General features: G+C 51.0%; 2 protein-coding genes across 16 annotated transcripts in view; one reads left to right on the top strand and one right to left on the bottom strand.

Moving 5' to 3' along the window:
• The window catches only part of STX6 (syntaxin 6), a 45413-nt gene extending 33349 nt beyond the window's left edge, over nucleotides 1-12064 (top strand). For all 3 annotated transcript variants that reach the window (XM_008543695.2, XM_008543699.2, XM_070591748.1), the window contains 2 exons: nucleotides 1300-1394; nucleotides 6166-12064. In XM_008543695.2, coding sequence (XP_008541917.1) covers nucleotides 1300-1394; nucleotides 6166-6242 — 172 coding nt within the window. In that variant the 3' untranslated portion in view covers nucleotides 6243-12064. The remainder of the gene's footprint in view (nucleotides 1-1299; nucleotides 1395-6165) is intronic.
• A 5449-nt stretch (nucleotides 12065-17513) lies between these two features.
• KIAA1614 (KIAA1614 ortholog) overlaps nucleotides 17514-20365 on the bottom strand; it is a 36978-nt gene continuing 34126 nt past the window's right edge. For all 13 annotated transcript variants that reach the window (XR_011532250.1, XR_011532253.1, XR_011532252.1 and 10 more), the window contains one exon: nucleotides 17514-18780. Coding sequence is in view for 9 of the 13 variants with exons in the window: in XM_070591743.1 (XP_070447844.1) it covers nucleotides 18587-18780 (194 nt within the window). In the remaining 4 variants the exon portion in view is untranslated. The remainder of the gene's footprint in view (nucleotides 18781-20365) is intronic.

Here is a 20365-nt window from a genome sequence, read left to right as displayed (position 1 = left end):
TCATGCCCAGCGCACAAAGGTAGCTCTGTTTGTCAGCGCTTGCCCTGCCTGGATAGGTCTGCGACCTGCACAGCCAAGATGCCACCAGGATCTAAGATGAGCTAGAAATATTTTAATTTGAAAATTCAGTTAAGGGACAAAGACTTGTTTATTTAGTTGTCAGCAGGGAGTTTATTTAATAATTGACTTAATGAGGAGTCGGTTGCCCTGAATCCTATGGAGCTGTCACGTGCCTTGTGTGGGCACAGACCGAGACCAGTAGTTTCGAGCTGCCATTGATACTGTCAGAGTAATAAACCCTTTGTAGTAAGACCTCTGCTTCTAATTGTTATGTTGCATTCTATCCTCAGAATAGTCATATGTTAATCAAAAGTTGAAAAGTCTGGAATGTTGAATAATTTATGAAATAAACACTATTGGAATAGCAGTATTTTGGTGTTTTCTTTGCCACCTGCACCTTGGACAGCAAATAGTCTGAGCCTCCTGGAGCCAGTTCTCTTAGTGGGGAAACACTGGCTTCCTGTGGCTATAGACAAGGAAGAGCACATACCGTCGGGAATGTCAGTCCTAAGGCCTCTGGCTTTATGATAAAGTACAGACTGCTTTAAAAAGGAGAGATTATTTGATTAAAGTGCATTTCCTAACTCATCCTGCGGTAGAGTGTTCTGTATGCTACATGGTGCTTACAAGACCCTGGTGGGGAAGCTGGGCTGACAGGATTGCCCCACTGCACAGGTGAGGAAGCACTCCCAGCAGCTGTAGGATGCCTTGTCCAAGGTAAGCAAGTGGCAGAGGATAGTTGTCTGACTTCACATCGCCTTTCTACCACATTTCACTGACGCTTAGTTTGTCTTATTGTATGGTCAGGTCTACGCTGCCTTGTCCGTAATTCTGAAATTTGGAAAGTTGAGAAATGTAAAAAGGATTTTTTTTTAAGTTTGCAGTAAATTCATGTTACAGAGAAACCTGACCTGAACAGAGTGCAACTATGATTCCTCGTAGTCTTCTCTGCAGAAGTGTTCATGTGTTTGATTATGGGGTTGGCCCCAGACCCTGCTGAGGCTGTTGGCTAAATATACAGCATGTTATAACATTACTTTTTTTAAATTCCCAAAATTCTGAAATCAAAAACGTATCTTGTCCCAAGGATTTTGGGCAGTAGACTGGGGCTTGAATCCCAATATGGCCTGTTTTATGTTCGCTAACACTGAAGCCTAGACCCTGATTTAGTTCCAGGAGCGATGCATTGCTGAGACTTGGTGCTTACCAGCCACCTTCTCTGTCTGCTGCTCTTTCTAGTATGTTGGATGATTTCTCTCACGAGTTGGAGAGCACTCAGTCTCGGCTGGACAATGTGATGAAGAAACTTGCAAAAGTATCTCACATGACCAGTGGTATGTATGGTGTTTAAAGCTTAAGAATTCTTTCTTACTTCTAGAAACACAGTCTTTGGGGGCTCTCTCACAGGTGTGCCTATTTGGATCCCTCTCCTGGGGCACACTTTGGTCATACTTTCAGGTCAGAGCAGGAAAGACTTGTCTGCGCTTGTGGCCTTCGCTCGGCTCTGTGCTGCCCCTGCACGAGGCTGCTGGTGGTTGGTGGCTTTTCTCTTGGTGAGGCAACTTTCTTTGCAATTACAAAATCCCTTTTTATTTTATTTTTTTTCCTTGCCAAAATAGGGAACTTATTTTAAAGAATAATTAAGAGCCATTACTGTTTCTCCTAGACTGACTTTCTTTTATTGAAAGAAAAACGCCTACCATTTCAGAATAAGATGACCTTGCAGATCTAATTTAAGTTGTTTTTATTTAAATCCATAGTGAAATGTTCCGGGAAATTTGCTCCAGGATGGGGGTGAAGAAGTAACAATTTTCAGATTAGTTGCTATGTAGGAAGATGTGTTCCACTGACTCTGTTTTTAAGTTACTACAGCCCACCTCCCCTATTACAAGAGACATGATATATTTTAAATTAAAAAAAATTCAGTATCTCCTTTTTTCGTGATTTGGTCAGGGTGGCTTTGTGAAGGGAGGAACTGAGATACCCCTTGAGGCAACTTCAGTGTTCCTGGACCATGGCACCCCTCCTCCATTAGAACATCTCTTGTTTCTTGACACCTCGTTCCTCTATTGGTTTCTTCCTGTCAGGTGCACGTTATAGGGTCTAACAGTTTAGCCTTTTGAGGCAAGATTTAAATACATACGTATATTTGCTTTTCAGCAGTTTAACTCGTAGTGAAGTTACATACATAAAAGCTCTCTGGAGCTTAGTTTCTTATCTGTAAAAATAGGTTGATGCCAACCTCTCAAGGTCATTGTGAGGATTAAATAATATTATTAAATAATAATAATTAATGTACAAGTGTTTACCAGTATCTCCCATGTATTAGTACTTAGTAAATGTTTCTTTAAAGAAAAAGAGTAAGATGGGCAGAAGTTGACCTTAAGGGGCAAAGGACCTGTATATCCAAAACGGAGAGAAACTTGTAGCTGGACTGAGTCCTCCTTTCTTCTCAGGGGCATGTGTCTTCATGCTTCCAGCAGGCTCTTCATTGCCTGGAACAGGCACCACCTTAGTTCATCTTTCACTCCCTTAGAGAAAGGTTTGCAGAGTCTTGTTCCTGATTCCCTCTGTTCTCTCCTCTTCCGCTCTCACCCTTCTGCTTAAAAAAAAAAAGGCTTTAGATGTGGAAGCAACCCAAGTGCCCATCAATGGGGGGAATGGATAAAGAAGATGTGGTGAGCGCACACACACACACACACACACACACACCCACCCCCACCCAATGGAATACTACTCAGCCATAAAAAAAAACAAAATTGTGCCATTTGTGACAACATGGATGGACCTTGAGGGTATTACACTAAGCTAAGTAAGTCGGATAGAAAGAGACAAACACCGTATGATTTCACTCATGTGAAAGATAAACACACACACAGATAAGGAGAACAGATTGATGGTTACGAGAGGAAAAGGGGGTCAGGGGAGAGCAGAAGGAGTAAAGGGGCACATATTTATGGTGACGGATAAAAACTAGACTGTTGGTGGTAAACACGATGCAGTCTATACAGAAGCTGAAATATAATAATGTACACCTGAAGTTACCCAATGTTAAAAGCCAATATGACCTCAATAAAATAAATTTTTAAAAATCTACTGAAAAATAGATTCATTAAAAACAAATTAAAGCTTTAATGAAGTATCATATAACCCAGTTTAAACACAGGGCCTGTCACTAGTGTATGTATTAGTCCCAAAGTCAAGTAGCTGCTTCAGCACCAGTTTGTCTGGGGAAGAACAAGTGCACAAAGACGCACTGTGTCCTTGTCTCCCAGCATCCGGGCACGAAGAATTTAGAAAAGGACTTGTGTTGTGATGAGTGGCATAGTGTGTGTCAATAGCACTGAGCCTGCCTTATGCTTTATTCTACTTTCTCCTAAAAGAAGAGTTTGGGGAGCAAAGTAAGAACTTTAGTTATGTTTGTCTAAGAGAGCCAGGAAACAGGGCATTTAGCCTGAAAGGCCCCCCAGTTGGACAGCTTGCCTGTGCTCCCCAAACAAAGATTCCCCGGGGCCTCCTGCTGGGTGGTGTCGGCTTCAATTTGATGACAAAGCAATTTGTATTTAGGTCTTTTCTCCTCTGTAACTTTCAGGAAAGTTCACTGCCTTTTAATCAAACCTGTACGTAAAGAAAGTTTATCAAGATACACTGAGGTTTGATTGGGCAGTAACTGAACGCACACTTCTCAATTCCTGAGAGGCAGCACGTCTGCTCTCCCCATGCCTGGCTGCTTTGTGGGCAGTAATCAGCCAAGACATCACACTTATTTTTTTGAATGACCCAACAGCGATGCTAGTCTCCTCATTCTCCTACAAAGAAGGTATCTTCTTTTGAGTAGAAGCCAAGGTTTTCTTCTGCTCACTTTCCAAAATTCTGTTGTTCATGTTTTCTCTTTGAGGGAGGAAAATATATTGGGAGGAAAAAAAACCAAATGACCATGGAGTTCCCTTTGTTTCCCTCTTGACTTTTTGAGGCTGGTCTTGAGCTTGCAAAAAGCTGCTTAGGACTTTTCACTTGAGGTCACAAAAGCCCTTGTGGTTAGTACCCGCCCCTTCTGGGGAGAGCCTGCTAGGAAAGTAGTTCCCTGGGGTTGCTTAGTTCATGCTTCACAGAAGCAACTCACCACTTCAAAGATTTCAGCTTTAAAAGAGTGTTCCCGGGTTGTACTAGCGTGTGTGAGAGTGTTCTCCTTGATGAAAACGCCTGTTGAATGCAATTGCAGAAGAGAAAGCGACTGGAGGTGGGGAGGGGGGTGGGTACAGACTGAAAGCCAAAAAGTGGAAAGCTGGTTCCGGGTTTGAAATTCGGGTTTGAAAATGGCTGGACCCCAGGGGGTGGAGGTTAGCAAGCAGTTACCTTTACTGCTTACTCCTGGAAGAATGCTGACTAATCATCTTAACGAGAGGGGTTTTAAATTATTGTAAACATTTTTGAATAGATGAAAGAATGCTAGATAGCCGAGTTTTCTTGACCATTGAAGTCATAGTTAAACAGATTCAAAACATCATCTGGAGTAGCCAGCTCTGCCTCCCCGTGCCCTTTGGAGCAGTCCTGTTTCAGAAAGGGAACGGAGAGCAGGGGTCCCTGCCCTAATCGCAGTTACTACCTGAGTTTCTGGCGTGTCTGAGGTAGGGCAACATGGCCACCGCCAAGAAGGTGCTTGCTTTAGTGACTGTCATTTGGTGGCAGTTCTCTTGGCTGGGTCTAAGACTGCTACCCATGACATTTACCCGTGTTTTGTGGACTTAGCATTTCTTTGTGGAAAGTTCTGCAATCTATTTTCCTAGATTCAGACCTTTGTATAATGTGATTCTCAATAGCTAAAATCTGATAGCTAATGATGTGCTAAAACCTGCAGGCTTTCAGATAAACTTTTGATGAATCAGTATACCTTTATATTTGTATTTAAATAGAACACTAGGGGCCAGCCCGGTGGTGTAGTGGTTGAGTTTGTGGACTCCGCTTCGGTGGCCTGGGGTTCACAGGTTTGGATCCTGAGCGTGGACCTGCGCACTGCTTATCAAGCCACGCTGTGGCGGTGTCCCACATACAAAATAGAGGAAGATTGGCAACCGATGTTAGCTCAGGGCCAGTCCTCCTCACCTGAAAATAAATAAAAATTTAAAAAATAAATGGAACTCTGATTTCTAGCAGTTAAACTACACTTTCATAGTGAAATTCTTTTGTATGAGTCTGACCCTTTGTGGAAAACACCAGGACTCACCTACAGAAAGACTGCGTGTTCTGTCTCCGTCTCCCTGAGTTAGGGAAGCGTCCTGTGCCCCGGACACAGCACAGCATGTGTGTGAGGCCAGCTGTGTTGTTCAGTTCCCTCAGCAGCCTGTGAGGCCGCTGCTGTTGAGTCAGGATTGTGGGCTGGCACAAGATTCCCCCGGGCCTGTGTGGGCCCTTCTGTCCCTCAGGGCTTCCTTGTTCTTGGCCATTTAGATGGACTGGAGCCACTGTTTCCTGTGCCTGTTCTAAGTTGTTGGTAGGGCAGAAAGTCTCAGAAAAGACATTCCACTTTCCTTTAGATATAAGCTACTTTCACACGGTCACTGGTTAAATAGTCTCATTTCTTCCTGATGAGGTGTGGTGTAGACCCATCATGCCAGTGATCACTGGAGCTTGCTTTTTCAGCCCTTCGTTTCCTGAAGTCGCTTTCATCTCCGTGCCATCCTCCCTTAGTGCTCAGTGAGAAAAGCACATGATTACTGTTGCACTGACTGATGTGACTTTCGTGGGGGATTAAAGCAGACAGGCTTTGATCTGTACCACCAGTGCCAGCGCCTTTTCCTGGGACAGGTAACCACCAGCAGAAAGCTGAGACCCACAGAGCCTAATTAAAGACTTGAGACACAAAGCCCGTACTTACTCCCAGGCTCACTTGCAGGGCCCTGGCAGAATTGCAACTGCATATCAGTGTGGGCCAGGAGCGGAGCAGCGGGACAGTCCCGGACGCCTCAGCAGGTTCAGGACCCTTTCTGCCCCGGGCATTTGCATGGTCTGTCCATTTTCTTAAGGGTGTTACCTTAAGATTCATGTAACTGTATCTTGGGGAATGGAGAGTCCCAAGAGAGCTGATCCTCGTGTCCTGCCTTCCAGATCGGCGCCAGTGGTGTGCCATCGCCATCCTCTTCGCCGTCCTGCTGGTCGTGCTGGTCCTCTTCCTAGTGCTGTGATGGGTGCTGTTCCTCCCGCACACACAGCACGAACCCAGGGGGAGAAGGAGAGGCGGCATGCCGACGTTGCCATCTCCTCACGGTCCTCTCCGGAGAACAGCCTGCACTGACTTTTCTCTTTGTGATCCACAATTGAGACAGCTCCTCCGTCCCCGCGCTGCGGGGCCCATGGGAAGAAGAAGCAGACAACTGCACACTCCTGGCACCGCCTGTCCTGTTCTGAGGACAGCTGGCCACAGCTTTGCCTCCCCGGACCTCGTTCCGCCTGGAGGGCCTCTGAGGAATCCAGAAAAATTCGCAGACTCAGTGTTCGCTGTTGCTCGTTCCCTCGTCTCTGGCAGCTCTCTCCTCCTGCTCAGCCCCTTCCCCCCGCTCAGCACACCGCTGTTCCTCCAAGAGAACCCTGTCGACCTGCCGCTCCGGGTAGGTTCCTATCCTGTTGTGGTAGCATTCCTTGGCCCCCGAGAGCTGGCTATTAACGGGGATAGAGGGCTCAGTGGTTTGTGACAGAAAATGGAGTGATTGATTTTTCAGGGATAAGTGCTAGGATGAAGTTGCTTTTCCTGGCACGTTTTTCTGTAGTAGGAATAACTAATGGAAACAAATGAAAAGCACTGGGCTTTGGGGTGCTGACTTGTGGCTTGAATTGAAGGGGAGGAAAGGGCAGCAGGACCCTGAGTGCACAGCCCAGGGAAGCGCGGGCAAGGTCGCCAGAGGTCAGTCTTGCGGAGTTCCCATCCCTGTCCTACAGCCTTCTCCCCAGAGGAGCAACTGGCCTTTGCAGGGTGACCCCTAAATGTCTGGCTGCTGAGCAGCTCGGCGGTCCCCTTGAGTGGATCAAGACCTGGGTTAGCCTCGCTGACAGTTATTTTATTCCTGGGTCACTCCACGTAGGGGGATGGGGTTGGGCATGGTTAGCACATTTATTACATTTACTCAGAAACTAATGACAGGAAAGGCTAGTTCTGGACCAGACTTTCTTACCACTGCAAGGATTGGTAGGTGAACTGGGTTCTGTTTTCCCTACGATGACCACTCAATCTTACCATCCATTCAGATAACTGAGCCAATCCAAAGTTAAATGACCGGCGCTTTAATTGAGTTTTAGTAGCTGAAACTGCTGAGACACTAAACGTCAAGCTTCTCACGACTTTAAAATGCCTCTGGCGTATACCTGTACACACGGTATTTTTATAACCCCTGAGGGAGCACCTAATGCTGAAGTAGCAGCGGAACCCACAGCCCGAGCTTGGCGCGGATGCTGCGCGTGTCCCCTCCCCGCTGTCGTTTGCGCTTAGAAAGCACAGCAGCCTTGGACAGAGTGCTAGCTTTTTGTCTTCTTTCCTCATCTTTTGGAGTTCATTCCTCAGCACAGTTTTTTTGTTTTTTGTTTTTTGTTTTTAACTTTTTTTCTTGTTTTGTTTGTATTTTTTTTCTTTGTTTTGAGCTTCCCCCCCTTGTGATTTGCAATGATGTACTTGCCCAGCTAACTTTTGAATTGCACTTTTTAATAAATATTTGTAACAAATTTTAAAAGAAGGGTATTTTCTCATGTTTAGGATCATGATAGGTAACAGTCTGCCTGTTGATGAAGCTAAAAGCAGATTTAGAAAACTAAAGGGGTGGCTGACATCCACGTTTACACTCAACTGTATTTGAGATATAGATAAGTTATTTCTTTTGAAATTAGCAAAAACAAGTGATTAATACAAAGGGCTTCAAATGTAGGGTACTAGATTATTTGTTTTACAAAGTTTTGAGACTTATTCAAATAGTCTTCTATAAATAGAGAACAGAGGTGGTCCTTAGCTTTGCATTAAAATATACAAGTCTGTGTTAAAAATAAATGTGGACCTCATCTCAGTACTGTACTCCACACTCTCCACATTACAAGAAGCACTGGCATCTTAGTGGAGTCTGCGGTCGCCGTAGTTAAAAGCCAGGCTGTTGCCCTGCTGTTACCAGATTTACTGTGCCCTGCGGAACTGCTGTGTGTGTCAGTGGGGCCTGTTGGGAACACGCATGGTCATTAACGAGTAAGATACTCCCCTCACTTCAGGGACCAAGTATTGTGACTAAATGTTGGCTATATTTAGAATCAGCATGCTGGCCTCACTGACTTCAGGGGTTTGCTAGAGGGCGGCTATTGTGGACCAACCACGGGCTGAAGCTGAGGACGGAAATATTTAGAGAGCGCAAGTTTTCTTAAAACTAGCATAGCATGCGTTCTCCCTGTAGGGCCGCCGTTCTCTCCACTGCTCCAAGGAGCTGTTCTTTGAGAGCCGGCCCCGCCCCCAGCATAACTTCTGGCCCCGCTGGCTTGATCCCAGGTCTGACCCTGTTGTACCCGGACTGGGCAGTCACTACAGACAGTATTCATTCGAAGGCCCTCCTCTCAGACTCCAAACTGTGGCCGTCAAAGAGAGCAGACCAGAGGCCTGGGTTTATTTTTAAGGACAAATATTTCCTCATCGGTGATGTAGAGGGCACCCAGGTGGTCCCTTGCCCCTGTGTCGTAGAACGAGCAGAGCATAGACCCCATTGACCCCACGCTGCCTAGAAGCACATCCTGTGGTATTTGGGCTTTTTTTCTCCTTCAGCACCTCATCCCATAGTCATTTCTTCTAAAGAACTGGCAGAACGTGATGGATACCAGAGAAAGAGCTCAATCCATGTTTATCGGAAGAACGTTTCACTAATCAGCTGACTTGGGGGTAAAATGGGGAATGAACCATTGAGAGAGTTTGCCAGAGTGGGAATCCAGCTGGAAAACCAAAATACCTTTGGTTTTCCGTCCCAGTTTGTTATCTCGTCTTTGCGTGGCCTGTGAACAGTCACAGTGCGCTCTGTGCGCCCGCTGCCGTGCGGCAATTGGAAGCCGCAGCGTGTGTGTTACAGGAGGATCTTCGCGCCAGAGCCGGAGCGGGGAAGCTTGGTAACTTGCCCATTATTCTCTGCTTTTAGCCAGAGTTAAACAGACTGATGGGTCTGGTAGCCAACAACTTGGCAACTTCCACTCCTTCTCACCTCGTGAGATTAAGGGCTGTGAAGAGAAATCTAGTCGAACTCCAACAGAAATCTGTCTCTGTGAAGTGTTTTACCTTCTGTACGTGAAGGTGGCAGAGCCAAGATTTTTCTTTTGGTAATTTCCCTGGCTGTGAAGTGAGACCGTTACCTTTCGAGAGAATTCATAGCTTTTGAAGATCTAAAGACTGAATGATAAATATGAGCTGCTTTTCCCCTGTGGATGGGGACTGTTTGGCTTCACCTTGTACCATGGGATGAATTTGTAAACAAAACAAAATTCGGGCGGTCTGGAAAGCTGAAGTTCCGAAGGAGGGAATGCACCACCTCTGATGTTGCGTCTTCCTCCCACTGGCATTCCTTTCCTTCCCAGGTTTTCTAAGAGTAATTTTTTTAAAGTATGTTCTTTGTCCATCAAGAGCAGACAGAAAGTGAAACCAAAGAGATCGCAGACTTACGGGCCCCTCCTTACAGTCACACTGTGCCGTCCTGACCAGGGTCAGTCCATGAAGACAGGGCCCCATCAAAAGGCCTGGGGGCCGTCGGAGGCGCAGCGCGCGCTTCTTCTCAGCCTCTGCTTCTGTGTCAGGGACGGTCTAGTCCCCTGGCTGGCCTGATAAGAGGAGGTGGTCTCTCTGTAATGTCCAGCTGCCCTTCCCAGCTCCCAGCCTTCAGAAGACGTGCTTATGCTCAGAATAAGGCCGTCCTGTTCTTATCAGGCCTGCATCTGTCTGCCATGCGTAAACATGCATGCCCTTCTCACCTGTGTTGACTTAAGAATGCTCACTGGGGAACTGCTGTTTGGTGTCGAGTCCAGAAAGCCCAGAGAGTTCTGAGTCAGACAGCCCTCCAGACAAGAACGGCACTGCTGTGAACCTTCCAGGCTGAAGCCTGGCACTGGGGCATCCAGGGCAGGGCCAAAAGGCCAAACTCGCTGACTTCTGGGGTCAGCATCCCTAACAGCAGACTCACTTGGCTGAGCCCTGCTGTTTTAGAGATGAAATGGTTACAGCCCCCCCACAATATGGGAGTCACTTGGCCTGTTGCATCCTGGACTTGGCCGCAGGCTGCCCACATCCTGTCTGGGACAAGCTTAAGGATGTAAAGCTGACCTCAGTGACATAAAAGACAGGCTGATAGTAACTTGTACTCACCCCTCCCCGCGCCGTGTGATGTTTGTTGCTTCGGGAAGAACGCTGGAACTCTGGATGTGTGGTGGCGCCCTGCTGGTGTTGCTGCAGGCTGCATACAGTGGGGAGTGCTTTGTTAGGTTACGGCCTCTTCACCAACACAGACACTTGGGGAGGTGAGGCAGAAAGAAAAAGAACTTGGTGTCGCTCTGACGTGAGCCAACATGTTGGTGCTGTCTTCCTTCTGACGTGCCCTTTGTCCAGAGATGCCCTTCCTGAGGCTGTGTAGATGGGACCGTGCTTAGAAGTGGTGGTCCGTTACTGCCCCCTGCCTTGGGTTTCTCATGAACGTTTCATGGGCCTGGTTTGCCAACTGCAGCCAGACCCTTGTGCGACAGTGTATTTTAGCATTTTTTTGTTATGGTTATGAGTCGTAAAGCCCAGAAGCCACTTGATTATCCAGGAGGTGTTAGAAATAAGACCACCCAGCCTCATTGTTGGCTGACCAGAGCTCTCGGGCCCTGCTTCCTGGTGGCAGCCTGGTGCCAGGCTTTCTGTCAGCCCCAGGGTAGGACCAGGTTCACGGTGGTTCTTCCTGCTCTGTAGAAAGTAGGTTTTAGCTGAGACCCTGCTGCTGAAGGGCAGTTGTGACCCTGTGGTTAAGGTCTGTTCTGGGAGAGGCAGACGTCCTAGTCCTCAGGAAAAGAGTACCTGTGCCCTGTCGTCCGAGCGGGTGAGGAGGGTCAGCCAGGTGTCCCACTAGTAAGTTCTTGGAACTTCTGGTAAGTGCCATCTGATTGCGTCCTAATGGGCTTGGGCTGCGCGCTGCTGTCGAGAAAGCTCAGAGAATGCCCAAGGGTGGCCTGGAAACCACGAAAAGGCCAGAGACAAGCTGTAAACGATACGCATTGAGTTTTTGTATGTGGAAATACGCTTTCACTGCCTCATTTGTAATCAGAAATTTGTGTCATTAGCAGAATGTGTAATACACGGCAGTACTCAGCAGGACTAAACTTGCATTTTTCTTCCAAGGATAAATAACCCACAGTGTTTTATTTTTAAATAACTAGAAGGTACAAGCTAAAGAAGTGAGATCAAGGATTAGAGTTGCAAATGCCTGGGTGATTTCCAGCTGGTGCTCCCCCGACCCCCATGAGGAGAGCGCCAGAGCCCTGGTGCCAGAAGTTTACCGCCCTCACCACGGGGGAGAGATTCTTGCTTCCTCTACACGCTGGGCCTCCAAGTGCAGTGTGGGACCAGTGGCAGCAGCGTCCCCTGGGAGCTCATTGGAAATGCAGATTCTCAGGCCCCGGCCCAGACTGGCTGAGTCACACACTGTGGGGCTGGGGTCAGTGTGATGCCCACTGTAGTTTCAGAACCACTGCTACCACCTCGTGGGGTCTAGGGTGCAGTAACCCATCCTCCAAAATAGAACATCTTCCACAGCTTTGATTGTAATCTTGACATTAAACAAACTTTGATGACACTATAAACTTGAAAACTTTTAAAAAATACTTGTGTAAAAGAAACCTCAACTAGCCATCCTAAAAAGTGATATTTTTACACCCTGAAGTTTATCAGTTATGTTTCTTACTTCTGCTCTTGAAATCATGTTACAACTGTATAAAGAATACTGTTCAGTATTAAAGAGAAATGGAGAGACCATGAGCTTTTTTCTGGGTTGGTTTTTTTCAGTTTGGTTGTTTTTTGTTTTTCTTTTTTTAGTTCTTTTCATACCTAAACGCGGCTCCCTCCCCTCCTTCCACCAGCACTAATAGATATGGGCACACCCCTGTGCCTGGGGTGGGGAAAGTTTGTGGCTGCTCGGAGATCTGAATTCTAAATTGTGCTTTCTCTAGTGAGCAAGTTTTATAAATTCTTAAACCCCAAAATAACCATACTGTGTATTCAAAGTGTTATAGTGTTTCAGTTGGGACAAGGAGTTACAGGGGAGCAGAGAGACTGGAACACAAAAGGAATCGAGTCCTTTAGGTCCGCCCTCACTGATGTGTTGGCAAACAAGAATACTGGCCATGTGAATCGCTAGTTAAGAGCCTGCCCTCAGATCTGTGTGGCACAGGGTGACAGAGAGCAGGAGTCTTCACTCCATTCCCCATCATGTCCTCACTCCAGGAATTGAGCGCCTTCCATGTGCCCAGATCTGTTCTCAGTACTCTGTATTAATGCATATCATCCTTAAAATGACTGCATGAAACTGTGGAGTTTCCACTCTAATATTATCTTGAATTGACCAATGAGGAAATGGGGACACAGAAGTAATTTCTCAAGGTCACACAGCTGGTGAGAGGCAGAGCCGCTTGCCCCCAGCGCCTGGCACAGAACTTGGCACATCAGTGCCTCCTGAGTGCTCAGCATGGTTCCCCCCAGATGTCGTCATATCTAGCTGGAAGGGGTACAGGCAGATCAACGTACAACCAGCCTTGCTTGAGGAATGAGGGCGTGCTTCAGAGTTACAGTTAAAGAGTTGAGAAGGAAGGGATTTAGGCAGAGGAAATGGTTACGTGTGTCCCCTGATGAGAGCAGATCACCTCCTGCCACCCCAGGGGGAAGCGTGGACTGTGGTGTGGACGGGGAGAAAGTGCGTTTGCAAGGCTGAGGCTTCCCGGTGTGCCGGCACCTCAACTCCACTCGCAGCTGCTGGGCAGCAGAGTGCCAGCATCAGAAGGGCCCCACTGGCTGCAAGTCGTACATAAGACGTGGAAAAAGGCAAGACCTGAGGCACAACTGGAACCACAGGAGTGGAAGATCCACCCACGCTGCCACAATGTTCCACTGCCCAACGGGATACATTTCAAATCGGTAAACCTTGAGCCTTGGCACCTCCGGGATGTGGGCGCTCTGGGAACAGGGCCCCTCCTACCAAGGTGCTGACACCTGGAACGTTAGCAGTGGCTCCTGTTTGGTGCAGGCCAAGCACAGCCTGAGCACAAACAGCCCACCGGGACGCCTCTCAGAGAGTGACCTGCTCCACAAGCCCCCTCGGGATTGGTGGTTACTCCCAAGTCTGGCCTCTGACCTTTGCGATGGTGTCCCTCCCTCCCCCCTCCTCATCCCCCTTCCTCACGCACACCATTAAGTGCTTTCTCTCTCCGCTCACTAAAGCTCACATCAAGATTGCCTGGCCTTTGGGAAGGGGTCCTCAACTCTTCAGGAGCAAACTTCTCAGGTTTTCTGTTATTAGTAGCTAACACTTCTGGCCAACGTTTCATGAGAATCTGATGTGCCAGGCAGGTCTTTGACCAAGGCATTAGGGACCCGGTGAGGAGCAAAACACCGTTCTCATTTAATTCCCACAACCCCATGAGGGAAATACTGTTGAGGCCCATTTTATACAGGAAAACCGAGGCATAGACCAATTAAGAAGCTTGCCCAAGGATACAACCAGAAAGTGGTAGAATCTGGATTAGAACCCAGGTCTGACTCGACCATTATGTAGGCTCTCTCTAAAAAAAAAAAAGACACCCTTCAGATTTTAGTGGCGGCAAGCAGGTGTTTCATTAAGCCATCTTTCCAACCACAGAAATGGTCCAGGAAAGCGGAAGAGGGGAGGAGGGTCGTACAGGGTAGCAGTGGGTTAAAGCACTGAACTCAGAAGTGCCGAAGAAAAACACGGACACCAGTTGCCTTAGACTTGACCATGTCTCAGACCCTGTGGACCCACTGTGGGGTTCAAGAAATCTGGTCAGGGACCTCAGGCGGGTCAGCCTTGCTGATCAGATGTTTTGGAGCTTTTGTTTATTTGGCTGGTAATGTGCAAAAAGTCAGCCAGCCAAGCTCCTTTTTGCATAAACTCAGAAAAGCCTGGAGACTCAGTTTGAGCCGCCCAGGATGAGAACCAAAGTCGTAGCATCTGAGCTGCTGTGAGCTCCCGTGATTGCCATCATTCCTGTTCCCGAGTTTAACCCCAGAACTGGATGGAGGCTGGCGAGCCTGGGACTGGCCTTTCTCACCGGGTGGAGTGGAGCCTCCTGCCTGGGGCTTCCACCATCGCCCTTGGCACACTGGCTTGTCTTTTTTCACAGCTGTAGCTATCCCCACCCTGGGCACATGGGCATCTCAAAGGCAGAGCAGACCTCTCCCCAGTGCTGGCACCTGGCCAGACCCCTAAGGGCAGCTCCACACTGTGAGTCGGAGCCTGAGGCCAGACTGCAGAAGGACAAGACAAAGGCAGGCCCAGTGGGCAGCCAGGCATCCACAGGAGAGCCCGGATCCCTGCAGGCCTGGCAGGGCAGCTGTTAAGGCCTGGCTCCATGGGCAGCGTTTCAGAGCCAATCCCAGCAGCCCCTTCCTCGGGGCCCAGCTCTCCGACCTGGCCAAACCCACAGCCTGAGAGAGCTGGGCAGAGCTTCTTGCCAAGGAAGGCTGTTGCCATGTCTGAGCAGGTGCTCTGGCTCTAGCGGAAAGAGGGAAACTTCAGAGATGATGGGGAGGGAGGGAGCAGATGAAGGAGATCGGTGACAGCAGGGCCTTTTGAACAGCTGCAGAGCCAGCCTGGGGATTTATGGTGGGGAACGGATTGGGCAGATGGACCAGGGAAGTCCAGTTGTTGCCAGGTAAATTCGGTAGGGAATAAACATGCAATTCTATAGAGAGAGAGCTGCCATACAGAGCCCTGGGTACCAGATTCTATGGTGGTGAAGGGGAGGGGCCGAAGTCAGCATGCAGGTGTCATGGAACGCTTCCCAGGGTGGGTACTTCTAATATCTTTGAAGGCTGCTAGGGGGTCCGTGGGTGGACAAGGAGAAGGGCCTTCCAGCAAAGGCCCTTGTAAGGCATAAGCTTAATGAATGGGTGGGTGGATGCAGGCGTGGAGTTGGGGCCTGCCGGCATCAGGGATCAACAGCGTGAAGCTCCCGCCAATAAATACCCGTGTGGGAAGCCTAGAGGCCAGTTTGCAGGACCTGGAAGTCCAGTCATGTCATTGCACTTTGCCTCTGGGACACAGGTCTCCTCTTGGCCACAAGGATGTTAGATCAAGGATGCCTCTTCTCCCCAGGGGCCAGGCACACAGACCAGCCACCAGGCCGGAAAAGTTTTCCAGCAGCCTCCGCAGGCAGCGGGAGGGCAGAAGGCCGGGCAGAAGGCGAGCGCGGGGCGGAATGGAGGCGGGGGCGTGTTTTTGCTTCCCTCCAGGGCGGGGCCTTAACAAGACTAGACATTAGCACTCAAGACACACACATCTGAAAGCAGCGTGTCCCCAAAAAAATCTGCCCCTGCCTTGTGCGGGGCACTAATACTTTCTTCTTTTTTCTCAAATACTGGATTCAACCCACAAGATAAGTTTTTGTGACCCACGAGCGGGTCGTGCCTGCAGCTCGGAAACACTGTTCTGGAAAGTGCTCTGCCGTCCGTCTCCCCTTCCCCGGCGGGGAGTGGGGAGGCCCAGCCCATGGCATGTCTTGGCTGCGAAACGGAAGCGGGGCGGGCGGCTTGGCAGGGTTGTCACACGGCCTCCGAGTGAGGTAGGGGAGTCCCCCAGGGTCCCAGGAGGGTGCAGGGCCGCAGGCTGGGAGTCACAGAGGGCCGGGTTCAAATCCTCCGCGAATTATTCGCTGTGACCTTGGATGAGTGATTTAACCTTTGAGGCTCGGGCTCCAGTTTGTAAGCCGGGGCTCAGTAGTCCCTCCCTCGCAGAGTTGCCCTGAGGATTCAGGATTGTGTCCTTAATGTCTCTATCAGAGCTCTGGAACGTTGGCGGAGCAGGGGGGTGACGGCACAGAGACTGCACGTCCCTGAATTCCCAGGTTAAGCTCGATTCCCAAAATTTGAAAGTTACCCGCGGTTCCTGCATCGCGCGCGAAACCTCGGGCACTGCGCCCCCGCCTCGCGTCGCCTCCTTGCCCCTCCCGCCCTCGACGGCGCACTCCTCCAGGGCTCGGCGAGGTCCTCTTCATCTCGCCTCCGGCGCCCAGCCGGGTGTCGTGCGTGTGTGTGGCGGAGGTAGGGAGTGGGGGCGGGTAACCCCGGGACCCCAGGCCATGTGAGCCCTCGGGCTCCTGCATCCCCGCTCTCACCGAGCCGGGGCCGGAGGGACCTCCGGGGCGGGCAGGGCGCCCGCAGGCGAGGAAGGGGCGGCGCGGAGCCGGCGGCCGAGGGGGAGGGGCGCGCACCCAGGCTGGAGGACACCTCCCGGCGGCCGGCCGCCTGCACCTCCCGGACCCGCAGGGCCACCCCGATTTGCAGGCGACACCCGCGTCGGAGTGAAGGAGCCTCTTGGGGAGGTCGCGGGGCTGCTGCCCGCGCACAGTCGCCTCCTGGTCCCTGGCCCGCGACAGACCTCCGTCCCCCCTCCCAGGGCTCTCGCCTCCCCGCCCCCCGGGCTGGTCTACTTCACACACAGTCCCCAGTGCCTCCCTCCCTCCCCTTCCATCAAGCCTTTTCTGGCATGGGGGGGGTGAGCGGGCGCAGGAGGAACAGTGGCCCCAAGTCAGAGGGTCTGGATCTGAATGTCCTGTCATTGTCACTGGCCTTGGTTCTCCATCTGTGTAAATGAAGACAATAAACAGGTCATACCTGGCAGGACGATTTTAAGGATGAAATAACATGTGTCAAGAGCCTGGCCCCGCACCTGGGAGGTAATAGAAGCAGATGCTCTCTCTCCCTGGAGTCCTCCCCCTGCCCTGTCCTGACCCTGCCTGAGCGCCCCACCTTCTTCCTGGCCAGGACTGGAAAAGCACCATACTGGGAAAGCAGAGGTGCCTTTTGCCCCTAGAAGCTTTTTTGACAGTGAAATTTTCCCAAAGTTTCATGACCTCAAGGCCAGGAATTGGGGTACAGGAGCCGCCAGGGTTTCCCCTCCCCTGTAGTTCCCTGCTGTGGGGCCACGTCTTTGCTGTGGGGGCCCCAGATGGTCTCTGAGGTGTCCCAGTGCTCTCGTCACATCCTGAAGGCCCAAGTACCTGTTCACTGGCCCTCTGCACACCTGCTGGAGCCTCCCCGTTCCTCCTTCATGAGGCTTCTGCAGCTACCTGGCCTCACCCCACCCGGGGCCTCCCCACTGCTGCACCTGTGTCCTCCCCCCACTCCCGCGGCCCCTGCCCACAGCTAGTGAAGGTCAAGTGAGTGTTCCACCTAGAATTTAGAACTCAGAGTGGGAGAAGCTTCAGCTTTGCTTTTTAATAATTTAAGACTGACACACGGCCATCCACTCCCAGAGCGTCCCAACTCTTTGGGTAGTGCTGAGGCCTAGAGCGGGGAGGCGCCCAGGGGGGACAGCCCATACCCCCGCCTATGCCCCGCCCTCTCTCTGCTGGCCACCCCCCACCCACAGCTGCCGTCAGGGAATCTGGGCAGAGAGCTCGTGACTGGGGACAGCTTGCCATCAGCTGCAGCCCTGTGTCCAAGCTCGACAGGAGAAGCCAGGCAGCTCCAGCCTCGCTCTGGGCAAAGGCAGAGGGCCGGGCCCTGAGGGTGGGGCTGGTCTGGCCGGTCCCACTGGCCACAGCTGCACTTCCCTGAAATTGATTTCATTTTTTTCCTTCAACCTTGTGTATCACAAAAATTTCCCAGAAATTCTTAATATTTTGGCTACCAAATAACATCACCCAGATGTTCTCACACCAGACCTGTTCTAGTTTTAGAACCACCAACATGTTCCAGTTTGGGGTTTGGAAGCTACGGTCAATGGCTGTAAGACTGTTACTCCAGGACACTTTGCCCATTTCTGGAAAAAGAGCAAAGGTGCCGAATGGGAGCAGGGAGAAAAGAGACTGACAAAGGCAGGCTCAAGGCCAACATGGGCAAGCACTTTTTCTGGTTCTGGAGTGTGAGAGGCTGGGGGAGCCCTTGACAGAGAGTGGGACGGGACCTGGGGCGAGGCGACACTCAGGGACCAACCGAAGGACCCACTGAATCCCTCTCCTCCCCCTGCCAACAAAGGTGCAGGAAGATGTTGCCACCACCTCGGGCTGGGCGCGGAGGGAGACCCGTGCGTTCTGTCCCCAGCTCTGCATGAAGTGACATCCTTACACAAAGCACACCAGCAGGCTGCTTCCCTCTCCCCCGGGGGGTCAATCGCGGGGGCCCTGCCACAGCCCAGGCGGTTACGTGCCACTGTGCTCTTCATTTTTGGGGAACAAGCAGCTCAGCTCTGTCAGCGCACCCCAGCCACCTCCCCGGGGCGGGTCAGGGCTTCCAAGGGGGGACGGTGAGGTCAAAAGCACCTCTGGGTCACCGTGGGACAGGCCTCTGCCTCAGCACGCGGATGGACAAGCTCTCCGCGTGGGCCAGGAGCTCCTGAATGTGAGCCAAGCCCAGCCCCGCGACCTTGGCCCCGTTCACCTCGAGGATCTCGTCCCCCAGCCCCAGCAGCCCCGAGTACAGCTTGGCCGTGCTCTCGTCGGCCATCTCCTGCACGTAGAACCCTGCAAAGGAAAACGGGAGAACTGAGCACATGAAATCCAAACAGAGACATGCATCTCTGGGGAAGGCCGACCTAGTGGGTGCTCTTTGGGATAGTGGGGGCAGGTGCTCATAGAGGGCACTGCTACACACACATACACACACTCATTATTTCCACCTCACAACCACAACTAGCCTTATACCCAGATATAGTGGGCCCGCCTCTATGGCATAACTTCATTTCTCCATCTCTTCTTTTAAATGCTCCTAGTACAAATAATGCTTTAAGCTGTTATTATTCATGTATACCCCAGTGTGAATGAGCTAATCTTTTTCTGAGATGAGCTTTGATTGTAGAAGAGGGAGGAAAGTAATGTTTAAAAAATTAGGAAAGAGACATACTCAATGCCTAGCACTGTGCTAGTTGGGATTCACAAATAAGACCCAGTTGCTGGCCTCAAGTAGCTGGAGGGGTGGGATGGTATCATTGGAGTAGCGAACAAGGCTGAGGTCAAGTCCAACCCTGGTTTGCCTCACAGTCTTGTCTAGGACCAGCCCTGGCCTCAGTCTTCCTCGGATGGGGTTCCTCACTTACGATTTGGAGGCATCTGGGCAAAAGCCCAGAAAACGTAAAGGTTCTACCCCCATATCTGAAGCCACGGTGGCTCAGCTTTCCCTTCTTCACTCACACCCTCTCCCCCAGCTTCCCCTGAGAGGCGGTGCCTGGCCAGGAGGACCATTCCCTGGGTCTCTAAGGTGCAGAGCGAGCCCGGGAAGAACCTGTGTCTCCTCCTCTCCTGGGTCTGACCCAGAGCCCACATCAGTGGGGCAGACTCTGGGGTCCTCGGGCCGTCCAGGCTGGGTCCCGTCGGCCTCTACTGGCCACACAGCACTGAACAGTCCTGCTGAGGGAGCCCCTCTCGCCTCAACTCCTGTGCAAAACCTTTCAAAGTTCCCTTCAGCTGCTTCCACCTGAGAGGTTAAAGGAAGCCCAGGCTCTTCCAGGAAGAGCCGGGCACCCCGCCTGCTCTCTGGGTGAATGCAGGGGTCTGAGAGCTCAGCCCAGGCTGCTGGCGGGCTGCAGGGGACGACAACACCTGCAGATTCACCAAGTGCCGCCGTAGCACCCCCACTGCTCCCCAACACAGGCCGGCTCGGCTCCTGGCTGCTGGCTGGCGCCAACTTAGGAACAGCAAGCAGCTGCCCACATTACTCTCTACTTCCTCTTCCTAAAATCAGCTTCCTCAGACGGGCCCGAAAGGGCATCTCCTCTGTCCTCAGTCTCTGGCTGAAGCCATTTGACACATCGTGGACTGGCAGGAGATCATCTCTCTGGTCCACCCAGCCCCCAGGAGCTTGGTTCAGCCCAACTTCTGGCCCCGACAGAAGTCAGGCTTTTCAGAGGTCACGCTCCGCAATCTGGGTTCTAAAGTGCATTGAAATCTCCTCCAAGGCACCTGAAGGTTTGTAGCTCTGGGCTTAGCCCATCCACCCTTTCGACACGGTCCCTGTCCCTACGAGGCTGTCTCCTGATGTGGTACATCAGCCAGGCGGCCACACAGGCTTCCCTCTGGGCCTGCACCCTCATTCCACTGCTCGAGCTGGGGC

The sequence above is a fragment of the Equus przewalskii genome, chromosome 23, assembly GCF_037783145.1.
Source record: "Equus przewalskii isolate Varuska chromosome 23, EquPr2, whole genome shotgun sequence".
NCBI classification, from domain to species: Eukaryota; Metazoa; Chordata; class Mammalia; order Perissodactyla; family Equidae; genus Equus; species Equus przewalskii.
The sequence above is the reverse complement of the archived record's forward strand: the minus strand, read 5'-3'. Positions and strand labels throughout refer to the sequence as shown.